The sequence below is a fragment of the Ambystoma mexicanum genome, chromosome 10 (assembly GCF_040938575.1).
Source record: "Ambystoma mexicanum isolate Mex_15411 chromosome 10, UKY_AmexF1_1, whole genome shotgun sequence".
Lineage (NCBI taxonomy): Eukaryota > Metazoa > Chordata > Amphibia > Caudata > Ambystomatidae > Ambystoma > Ambystoma mexicanum.
Window position 1 is genome coordinate 1,138,209,919 of NC_090932.1, and position 12,567 is coordinate 1,138,222,485.

General features: G+C 44.9%; 1 protein-coding gene across 3 annotated transcripts in view; it reads left to right on the forward strand.

The window, feature by feature from the left end:
* The window catches only part of GGCX (gamma-glutamyl carboxylase), a 485,190-nt gene that overhangs the window by 96,867 nt on the left and 375,756 nt on the right, over positions 1-12,567 (forward strand). For all 3 annotated transcript variants that reach the window (XM_069619048.1, XM_069619047.1, XM_069619049.1), the window contains 2 exons: positions 8,167-8,325; positions 10,355-10,520. In XM_069619048.1, the coding sequence (XP_069475149.1) occupies positions 8,167-8,325; positions 10,355-10,520 (325 nt within the window). The remainder of the gene's footprint in view (positions 1-8,166; positions 8,326-10,354; positions 10,521-12,567) is intronic.

Genomic DNA, 12,567 nt, shown 5'->3' on the forward strand with positions numbered 1-12,567 from the left:
CGATGGAGCCTCATTCCGTGCTGTCTATGCAGATACAGAAAATATAGTCGTTGCAGCACAAGAGGAAGGGAGGACATGCGGAAACGAATCGGAGCTACAGCGTGCAGATGTTGAAGGTCGAGTCAAAAAAGTTGCAAAGAAAAAAAAACAAAAAAAGGTTAGTTACAAACAGTTCATAACTTTAAAAAAATGTTTGTGCTGGGGACTATTTTATGTTTTTTTCCAGTCAATTCTACTACACTCCATCTTGTGTTTAAACTGAACATCCCTTTTCCAATCTCTCCTCCAGTTACCCGTGGGTGTCAGAACTATACACACACAGACAGTGAAGCGAATGAGAGATGTGGCTTGCCAGACCGTGTACACTATGGAGGAACTATTAATTGAGACGATGCGTGTTCAGGCTCAAGATGCTCATGTCCAATGGCCAGAACATGAATTAACTGTGTTTGTAGACTACAGCAAAGTTGCATTGGACCATAGCTACAGTACGACCGCACCACCACAAGAAGATGTTATTGAATGTATTGAAGATAGCTCTGAAGTGGTTGCAGATCAATTTACACAATCTACACCCGCCAAAAATTTGCCACCAAAAAACCTGCCGACATTATTGTGTTCTCCCATCAATGTTGAAGTAATAGATGTCGAAATGACAGAGAATGAACCAGCCGCAGCATCCATAGACGCATCAGAACTTGATATCAGCGATATTACTTTCCAATGTGTTGAAATCTCCACAACGTCAAAGGCCGAAACAACGTTGACGCAGGATGACAGTCTAATGAAAGCGAGCAAAAACATTGTATTCGACAGTTGTTTGATGGAAATTATAAGTATGCTGAAATGTGTGCATTCCATTAGAGGGACAGTATGTGGGAAGCCATTGATTAATGTGACTCGTCAAATAAAAGGCAGTAACGTCAAAATAAACGCCGCCTGTAGATTAAATCATAGGTTCCCATGGTCTGCACAACCGATGCTGGGGAAAATGCCAGCATGCAATCTACTGTGTGCAGCTGCATCACTTTTTAGTGGCTCCAGTTTTAGAAAGTTAGAGGCTTTCTTTCAGTTTGTGGGACTCCATTTCATTTCTAAAGCGCTGTACTACATATACCAACATGATTATCTGTTTCCGGCCATTAGTGATGCTTGGAAAATTGAACAATTGTCTCTAGCAAGTACATTCGAAGGCAAACGATTCAGGCTAGCCGGCGATGCACAGTGCGACAGCCCTGGATTTTCTGCCAAGTACTGCACCTACCACTTTCAGGACATGTATAGTAAGAAATTTGTGAGTTTGGTGGTCGTGCAGGTAACACAATGTACATCCTCAGTGGCCATGGAGAAACTAGGTTTTATAAAATCAGTGGAATATCTACAATCGAGGGGAATGCACATCGACCGCATAGCCACGGATAGACACGTTTCAATTGCCAAGACAATGAGAGAGCAGTTCCCACATATTAAACATCAATTTGACGTATGGCATCTTGCTAAATCAATCAATAAGAAAATCTCGGCTGCAGGAAAAAAAAAGGTTTTGAAAGTATTTTGCAGTGGTCACATTCTATCACCAACCATCTTTGGTGGAGCTCAAAAACTTGAGGGGTCAGTGGAAATACTACTTGAAAAATGGCGGTCACTGATGCACCACTGTACCAACGTTCACCGCTGGACAGCAAATGAACATTTCCACCAATGTGAACATGGCCCTTTGTCCCCAGAGGAGGCACGGAAGAAGAAGTGGTTGATTCCATCTTCACTGACATACAAAGCCATTGAGAAGATTGTTTTCGACAAAACTCTATCAAGAGATTTGAGAGGACTGACAGAATTCTGTCACACAGGAGATTTGGAGGTTTTCCACAATATGTGCCTAAAGTACAGGCCAAAGCGCTTGCATTTTAGCTTTCGGGGCATGAAACATCGCACTCTACTAGCGGTCTTGGCCCATAACAGCAATGTCGGACGTGAACAATCTAGGACTAGGGGGGTAAAGTAAGGATGCCTCGCTACACTAAGGTGTTTTCAAAACGAAGTAAGCAATGGGTGATCAAACCAGTCTATGATGAAATGCAGTTCGACTTTGTGAAAGGCCTTATTGTTGCTGTGTTAGAGAAGCACAGATATGGAATTTTGGACGTTTCTGTCCAGAGCAGTGATCCATTGCCACCGAACATTGCGACTGTGCCATGCCCACCCAAAGCACAGCTGATTGTGAAGTACAAATCCCGGTTTAAATAATTGCAATACGATTGTCTTTTTTTAAATAAATGTTATTGTACAGTGTACCTGTAAACCTAACCCCTACCTTCACCATCATGGGTTGCGAAAAAGCTGGGTGTCATCTTTGAATTCTCTCTATTCACCTCACATATGTGTATGTATATATTTTTCTCATGTCTCATCTCATGTAAATGTAAATGCTGCGCACTGTTAACGGAGGGGAGGCTTGCGTATTGCAAATAATAAAACAAACAAACAATAAATCTCACTTTTAACTCAACTCCTGTGGTACTTTATACTTTCCCTGACCTTCCGCCAAAAATTAAATGTCTCAATTTGGGCTGCAAAGCTCGCAGACAACGGGGACAAAATTGGGGCACTTAGAACGCGCCAGCCAAGCGGGCCGTGGCATTTGGGAGAGAAGCCAGTTCGCATTTGCACATTGAGGCGCACTACATAGACCGATTCTAAAATTCAAGTTCTCACAGATGCCTATACAACGTGATGTTGCAAATAAAGAATGCGAAGGACAGCGCCCAGATGAGGCCCACAAGTCGCACTGGAAGTATAAGGGTCTATTGTTTTTTGACCTTGAGACAGGGACCATGCCGAAAGAACTACATTTGAAGGGAGTACGCAATAACGTAAGAGACGATAAGGCAGAAAATTCAGAAACTAGACAGAGTTTCATTTTAGGTCAGTATACGAAAAATCGTTGTCAAGAGCACGGTCCGTTTTACAGACTGCATTACGAAGAGACACAATGGAAATTTCAAATATAATGTAACTAAATCTTTACACGCTTTTATACCGGAATGAAGATTTAATGAATGGATGCATGAATAAATGAATGAATGAAGAGCTAGGAAAAGCAAGTAAAACTGTTTGTAGTGGGCACATGGGCATGCAGGTCCACTGGTCTCACCGATCTCGGTCCTTGGCCCAGCCACTTTTCCCTGCACTGCCTACCTGCACTATGGGACTGTCTCTGTATCCTTCAGCCCCTTCTCCCGTCATTTACCTTGCACTTGCCACCAGCTGGCCCTATTATTTAATTTGTATTCAACTAACCATGTACAGCCCTTCCCCATGCGCGATCAGAAAGACACCTGGCCTAGTAGGATCGTTGACTGTCTGCCCTTGTTCCCCACCTGCCTCGTCACGCCTAGAAACACTTGAGTATAGGCGCGTTACAAATGCCATATATATCATATCATTCCTCACGCATGTAGACTAACTGTCGTTTATCATTGTGTGTTGGACTCGATTTATCTTGTTACTTTTCGCATTGATTTTAGAGACAAACATACTCCATTGAACTATCCTTGCAAGCAAATAGTTGCTGATCGGCCGTAATAAATAAAATGAGTAATATTAATGAAGTTCGGCTAGCGAGACTAATTATCATTTTTTTGATTTCATAACGGGTGTTTGATCCCATTCTGCCACTGCCATCTGTTTGAGACACCGGCGGATGGATTCTTCAGCAGACACCTGCAGCTTCGTGTCAACAACTGGAGCACGATCACCATATTAAGGGATGATCGCCAAGGGCCCACATGCCCTTACGCTGTACTAGTGGCTAGAAGCAACATAACAACCTTTAGGCTGGACTAGTGCCTAGTTGATGGAACAGCCTTGCGGTTCACCGTGCTTCCAAAGTGATTCTTTTTACGAAAATGAACACCCTGTGTACCATAAAGGAACAGCACGTGACTCAAGATGAAATGGAACAGTTATTGCGGATACAGATAAAAAAAAAATGGCTTCCGGAGTTCATATGGCAATTGCTGAATATTCTCTAAACATTTAATGTCAAATAAATGTACTTTACCAAATGTACCGTGTTGCTGTTTCATTTTAAAGTACAGTTTCATATTCCGAATTGTGGCGCGCTGTGTTGTGAGTTGATCTGTGTTGGTTTCCGGGTTCTGTGTGGAGTCGCGCAGAAGACGACTTGGCGCGTTTGCCTGCTCAGCACAGTAACGTCACGGGGAGAGGCGGGGAATATGAATGTTTTGATAATGTCAGGCTCAGGGGCGGGGGAATTGATTTAGTGCCGCAAAAGCAGGTCAGCCAGGGCGATCGGGGAAAAGATAGGATTATCAGAAAATGGCGGCTCCCTGGTGCTTGTTTTCGCGTGCGTTTAATGGACGAAAACTCGGGTAAGGTCCATAGGAAAGTTTTTCTAAAATCGAGCCACTTAGGCTTAAAAAAACATGGCCGACCCGTAGGGACAATACAAATTTTTACTAGACCATGCCTTTAAGCCACAGCCAAATTGAATAATTTTCTCAGTTTTATACAGTGGAACTATTGGTCTGGGGGTATCCATCCTAGGAAGAACCGCTAGTGAACAAGTAGGACCGGTCTGCAGACTCTGTAAAGGACTGGAGGGGGCTTTCAGTACTGCTTTCCTCTATATGGCAGAGTAGAAGCACAGAGCACCCCAGCCAAGATTCTATATGCGGTAGCTATGGACGAGCATTCAAGGCTTAAGCTCTCAGGAGGTGATGCAGGCTGGTTCTGAAGTACAGTGTAGTCCCCCAGCCCCCACAAAGGAATGTCCACACACTGTTAGGTGATAACACAGTTCTTTATATAAATAAGGTTCAATATAGATACACAATCAATAACACACTTTGTACTTTGTACATATTTACCATATTAGATTTGCCAATGTCTATGTGGTACCACAGGTAACTCTTGACTCCTTTCACATGCACCAACTGCTGACAGTTTCCAATTACATACAAATCAAATGGTAAAGTGAATCAACATCCGACATAGGAAGGAAGTTAGGTTAAACAATGGCAGAATAGTTCTCATGCTACTAAAACACAGTTCTGTGTGAGGACCCCTATCCCCCACCTGGGCAACCTGTTATAAAGTGTATTAGCAAGCCCAGTCCATTAATGTTTAAGCAGTCTTGTTTCCTGGTAAAATGTTCTACTACCCCAATGTACCCCAGTTTAGCAGAGTTCTTTCGATGCTTCGTCAACGGATCCCTCTTGAGTGGACTCCCTTTAAAGCAGGAGCCATGGGTCATCGAGATTCCTACGAAGGAAGGTGAACACTGTTGGGACAGCAGCTTTGGTCTTTGCGTTTCTCGTCGGCGATTGATCATGGACGTCCTGCGAAGACAAGGCGTGAGGTGCACTTCGATGAAAAGTGTTTGTAGCCGCAAAGAAGTTGAGGAAAAGAACGTAGGCCCAGCAAGGGTGTCGGGTGTCGTGTTGGTGTTGACCATCAGGACTAGACCACAGCTAGCTTTCGGCTCTTTGCTTTGTCAGTAGCTTTGTGGACTTCAGGTGGTGGGAAACCCACCAGTGGATTCTCCTTGGCCGTCGATTACCTCGACTTTCTCCAGCAGGACAAAGCGGGCGACGGTGATGCAAGGGAGTCCTTTGTTTCAAATGTCTTAGGCAAAGGTGGAGCATTGCGGCTCCTGTCGTCGAGCAGCACAGCATCAAGCTGTCCCCACTTATGGGCAACACGACTCAATGGGCTTCCAGCGGTCACAGCAATCCTCCGAACCCTGGTCGACTTCTATGGCCTCGACGTCCGAGTGCTTTACTTCAAGTTCTCGACGGATCCTGTCTCTGGTCGGCAGCCTTTCGAGGACTGACTTCCAGGGCGCCTTGAAGATCATCATCTGCACGATGTTTCCTCGTAGCTTGGGAAGAGTTGTCCTAGCCACGTCCTCTCTTGGATCAGTCCTTGACAGACTCAGCAGCTTTCAGATTGGCAAAGGAAAGCAGCAGCAATTCTTCTTCTTTCAGCGGGGCTTCAATGATAAGCATCAAGTTTCGACTTCAGCTTCTGAACAATTCCGGTAAGTGAGAGGACTCCCAGATACACTGTTCTGTCTCTCATTCACACTGCTGAGCCAAGCTCATGCAGCCAATCATTCAGAAGGGCATTCATGCAAGCAGCCAATCAGGCTCACTGTGCATTCAGGCCGTTCACTTCCACCCAGACACCCATAACAAGGAATGTGGATTGGGTCAAGCACCCAGCCTTTCAGCACACCACACTGCATTTATGTCAGTTTCAGGCCGGGCTGTCTCATTCATTGTGTCCCACACACAGAAACCAGACACTCATAACATGGAATGCATATTGGTCACGCACTCCATTCACCCAGGTCCCACCTCAAGGGTTTACCCACAACATACAGTCACTGGGAACACTCCAGCCAGTCTGGCCTGGACTTCCCCATAATACCATATATGGTTCTTCCACCCAACAGCCAGTCAGGGGAAGGGACAGAGTCAGGACTTCCTAGGACTTTTGGAAAACAAGTTAACAGGTAATAGAAAGCAAGAGGCCGCAGGGACCATCTTGCCTTCTATCAGGAATTCACTGATTCCTATGGCGGGGCCTGGGTATCCCAAAATGGAGGATACTCGGAGCACCTGTCAAATTCAGCATGGAGCTGCCACCAGCCCATACCCTGCTCTGTGGGACACACTGGTGCCCAAAAATATACACTTGGGGTACAGGGCTGTGCCCCCTACCCATGGGTGCCATAAGGGTATCCCAAGGTTTTCTGTTCACCACAACCAAAAAGAGGATGAGCTGCACTGCCAGGAGTCCCAAATGGACTCCTGTACAGAAAACACAGAACACACATAATAAGGTGAGTACAGGACAAGGTAATTGAGGCCCTGTCTCGCCAATGCATTTCCAGCATCACAGACACCATGAGGAAAGTGTGCACTGCATTCCTGGGACTTCCATCCTGTCATCCAAGCTCTAACTCATTGGGTGCCTGTGCTTTATTTCCGTCACCTTCCTGGTGTGCTTCCAGCTCTCACCCACTCACCTCCTGCCTCCCACCCTGCAATCGCCCTTCTCCTTTCCTACCCTCCTTCCCCTTTTTTCTATCTTCTTCCCCCGCCCTTCCATTTTTCCTCTTCCGTACCTGTCTCCTCTCGTTTCCTTGGTCCTCTATTTTAAAAAGCACTTTGATGCAGCCTGAATGCAGTTTTAAGTTCTATACAAGAAACCTAAAACATGTACTCCCTTGAAGTACACATTTGAGAAAGCTATCCAGGATGCAGCCTTTGTGTATCCCCTTCTCAATCCTTAGCAGATTTGTATTGGGAACCCTTTGAGCATTCGTAGAATACCGCTTCTTTATAGTCCTAACAAAATGTGTTTGGCACCCAGATGCCAAAGAAACATGGGGCTTAAACATGCTAACTGTCCAGGTACAAAGATATTCTTGAGTTGCTAAACATAGAAACTAGAGCTAGCCGAATGATGGAACACAAAGGTTTGTGGAGCAGGCCCTCACCCCTGATTGGCTGTTTGGTAGGTGCTGCTGAATTTTGCAACTTTTCTTGCAGAGATTTGCACATTTGTATACTGGCACATTGGGTGATGGGTGTACCCTGCATTGCAATTGCCTGCTTCTCAGAGGTAGCAATACTACATATGCACTTTTGTTTAAAGGTTGGAGTGCCGCAAAAGATAAGGCAGCTCTTTAAGAACATTGTTTTCACCAGGAAAACGCATTCTTTAATTTTTCATTCTGAGGACTTGACTGCCCCTGATGCATGTGAGGTGATCTAGTTTTCTCTCCTTGCTGTTGGCTGGCTCCTAATTCTCCCTTCACTGTGAAACCTCTGAATGGGCTGACTTCCTTAGCTCGGGACCATCTAACCAGAGCCTGCACCAGATTTGTTGCAATGATTGCACATTAAGATGTTCTAATATATAACGCGTAAGAAGCAAAGGTGATACCCACTTGTACTACCGATGCAGTGTGCCCCATATTTGCCTAGCTGTCTATGCACAATCTTCATCATATTCACAAATAACCAAGGATTTTGTTTTTGGACTTTGCTCTTGGAGTCTAACCGGGTCATTTATTATTCCCTCTTTATTTTTGTGCCACTCACAGGTTTGCCTCTGTTTCTTTCTCCCTAGGTCTGCTGATGGTGTTGGACATTCCTCAGGAGAGGGGCCTTGGATACCTGGATTATAAGTACCTGGATGGGCTGGAGGTTTGCCGTTTCCCGCTCTTTAATGCCCTGCATCCCCTGCCTCTGGACTGGATGTACTTGGTCTACGTGCTCATGCTTTCAGGTCTGCATTAGTTGATTTTACTCCTTCTTTCCCCCCTCAACTCCCCCACCCGTTTCGAGTTGGAGCATACTCTATCCCTGCCACCGCTACACAACTTCACCACTTCATATACCTGATTGTACTTCCATGCACTGATCTACCACTCCCTCCTCCACTGCCTCCCTAAACCTCCAAAGAGCAATGAAACCATGTTTACTACCTTAGGCAGTGTTGTTTTAGGGCAAAAAAAGAACTTGTATGTGCTGACGATCCACGCAGTGACCCTGATTTTAGTTAATTAATTAATAATAGTGCAAATAACCCTTATTGAAGGTCAAGTCCGAACATGTCAGATGTAAAGATTGTGATTTATTGGTAGGATCCAACAAATCAACAGCCGACACGATGGGTCGTGCTCAAGGCTGCTGTTACCACAAAAAAGAGCAAGTTGCAAAGAAAAACATAAAATGCATATGTTATGCATAACCATGCATTAAACACATGTAACACATTTAGCATAGATACAATGTACAGAAATGGTGGTTACATCCCATGATGTCAATCAGTGTCAGTCAGGGTGAACAGGTACAAGGGGATGAAGAAATATGAAGAATAACATAAAGTAAAATAGTATAAAAGGCAATTGCCAATTCCTTTAGAACATTGCGACATACATTATTAAGCCCCATAAGTTACTGATGCTTACCCTGCGATCAGTTAATACTGAATACGTAAATTACATGGCAACCTGATAGTGCAATCTGTAATCAGTCAGTGGAATTGCAAGCGTGCAATGCCAGTTTCATTTGTGAAGGATTAGGGCTGACCAAAATTAGCGTGCCCCAAGTAGTCTCATGGACCAATCTCATACATGCTATGGGCAGACCTATTAGTTAATGAATCTGTGAAGGATACCCCGCAAAAATGCCCCAGTTTAACCCAAGTGTTACTCCGGGTGGGAATAGAAGCTAGTGAAAACCAGAAAAAGATGCCCTACACAATAGGCCAAATACCACCCCAATAATCCCTTGGCACTGGGGTATCCAATATTAATTGTAGGGGCAATCTGACTGCATAGGTTACCAACTAGTTTTGCCTCAACCTAGAACTACTCAGCCCACAAACCCATGCCATGACCCCACCCACTCCCAAACCATACCACTTGGCACCTGATCCATCCCAGACCTCACACAGGTCCCTCTAGAGCACCTCCCAGGATTCTTGTCTCCATCCCTGCTCCTCTATCGCTAATTTCTCCCTCTTTTCTACCACCTAGTTCCCGGACTGTCCATCCCATTCTCGTCTCTGTCTCCATACCCCAGCCCTCCTTGGATTCTTTTTGCTCTCCCCCAGGCCTCCTCACCTTTACGTCCTTGTGCATGTCTCCCCTTCCTTCCCTCCCTCAATATTGTTCCTATTCCTCTATTATCCATGAAAATGTGCCTCTTATTCATTCTGCAATATATTAAATCCTCCTCTCCGCAAGTGCTTCATCATATGCTCCTCTCTTCTCATGTCCCAATTATCTTCTGCTCCCCCTGTCCAGGCATCCTAAAGATGTATGTCTCTCTCTCTCCCTCCTTTATGTGGCCTCTCCCATCTATCCCCCACCCACCCCGTGGTCCTGTATTGCTGGGGTGTACGTTGTGTTTCTTCTCAACCTATCTACATCACTGTTCTAATGTCCTTGTCTCCTCCTAAAGGCCTTCTGACGATTGACTTCGCTTTACCCATCACCTTCAATCCTGCCCCCTGTTTACCTCCCACTTTGGACTATGTCATTGTTACCACTCCCCCGCCACCAACCCCCTGCCTCAGTCTTCCTAAACACCACTTTTGGGTGCCTTGTAGCTCATCATGCCATTCTCTGCCTAATTTTGGTTCTCCTCCAGCAGATGCCCTTGATATATGCATCTGTTTCTGCCCCCACCCTGTAACTATGTCCCTGTTATCTCCCATTTCAGACACCCTGGTGATTATAATCGTCCATCCCTCCTCCCCCACGATTGCTTCTATTACTTTCTCACTCCTTTCCTCTCACCCCTTACAGGAGCCTTGGGTATTATGCTTGGATGCTTTTACCGCCTCAGTTGCCTACTCTTTGTGGTGCCCTACTGGTATGTTTTCTTCCTGGACAAGACCACATGGAACAACCACTCATACCTCTATGGACTGATAGGCTTCCAGTTCGTCTTTGTCAACGGCAACAGATACTGGTAAGACTGGAAATAGCTGTGTGATCTATACTTCTGAGCGCTGGAACTGTGACATGCTAGGATGGGGGGGTGAGAGTTTTCTCTTTGTGAGGTGTGCTCCTATAGAGGACTCCAGGCCCACAAAAGAGGAATGCCTCTCGCACAAGATTCGTGCTCAGACCACCACTCATGCAAGAGGAGTCTGACTCTATATGGAATTGGTGAAGGGAGACCTCAGGCTTTACTGGATGTCTAAAAGAGGCCTCCTTTTCGACAAGTCAAGCAGAAAGGGGTGTTATTTCCCATGCTCATAGAGGGTCACACCAAAGCCTCCGAGCTCTGGTTTCTTCTCTCTACCATACCATTCTCTCTATCTACCTTTGCACAAATTGAGGTTCACGCAGTTTCTTGTTCTATGCTTCAGTAACTGACTTGCATTTTTCTCTTCTCAACCTTTTGTTTCTCATCTGCTTTATTGCAAGTTATTCACTATTTTCTTTTTTTTTTTTATTAAATTGTTTTATTGGTTTAAAAAACTAAAGAAAACGACCACACAGTGGCCACAGCAGCATAAATCTTTAACATTATTACACAATCCTAAGCACAGTAAATAGATCCCATCTTCCTATACATTATTAAAAAAACACAACATTATTCTGTTTCACTCAATTCATTCTTCATCTTCAATACCGCAATCACTAGGCTGGTTGGTTCTCCTACGAGCACCCAGGCCCAGCAGTAGTTTCGCCCACTCCATAGTCGGCCACACTTAGAGAATCACAAGCAGTTACCCAATGGAAAAGCATCTCCAAGGTATCCACACCCTTAAAAAAGCTACATTCGTGATTTTTAATGCCCAGCATTTTCCGAGCCCAATGAACTTCTACTTTGGCAAGAGTATTCAACCTGCACCGTAGGATCATGTCGCAGTAGTGCTGCGACTGGAATTTCTGTAGATACCTTGGGAGTGAATTTAGGACTTTCTTTTCTGCAACTGTCATATAGCTTAATTTATCTTGGTCGCATTGTTCCACCGTGTTTATCCAATCCAATTCCTGCAGTTTCCTCTTAACCTTGGATGGATTTACAACTAAATCACTCAATCTTATATGCTTCTGCTCTAAGGTCTTTCCCACTTTCAGCATCCACTGAGCTAAATGTTTATCCTGTCCTTCTCTGGTTGGATCAAGAACCGCAAAAGGGGCTATATCTGTTTATACACACAAGTTATTCACTATGGCGACTCTTGCAATGACTGTCCTTGCCCACTTTTGTCCAGACAAAGGGGGTTTCCTGACTGCAAGAATGCATCATAATATCCCTTGCTCAGCAAAATTGGAGTTTCACAAAGGGAAGAATGAAGTGCATGCCTGGTTAAAGGCTTCCTTATAGCTCAGCTAACATGCCTGCCTCTACACCCATCATCTTTCTATTCGCCTGCCATCTCCCAGCACCAGCGAATGGGGACAAAGTCTTACTGGAACAAGCGCCAGTGTGGTCTGGAGCTTGAACTCGCTGGTGTCTTGTTGCCCTTCCACCAGACCTCTGAGATGGTTTGAAGTATGCAAACCCAAAATGCAGCTATTCGTTTACCCTATTTAGCCAAAGATATTCTATAGGTTAGCTCATCCAAAATGAGCGTTTTACATAGAACAAACATCCATGGAGCAGTATAACACACGTGGGTGCTCTTTTGTCCATTGGCTCTTCTTCCTTCCCAACTTGTTAAGAAGACCTGATCCTGCAGCAGATTGGCCAGAACTACTCTACATGTTCTGCATAAAGCATAAATAGCATTTGAAATGCATATCCCTGATACATTAACAATCTATTATGTGCCCAGGTACCTACGGTTCTCCATATAACCGTCACCCAACCACAAGTTTCTATTCTACCCTGCACTTGTCGGAGAACTGCTCGCTTGTCCTCTGTCTTTGCTGTGGTTTTTCTATGTTTCTTACCTTTTTAGTTGTGGCTACTAAGTGGAGCCATCTATGAGCCGAAACTATTGCATTGGAGTACAGCTAAGAGGGCGATGGGATGTGGCGAGGGACACACAGCTTGTTGT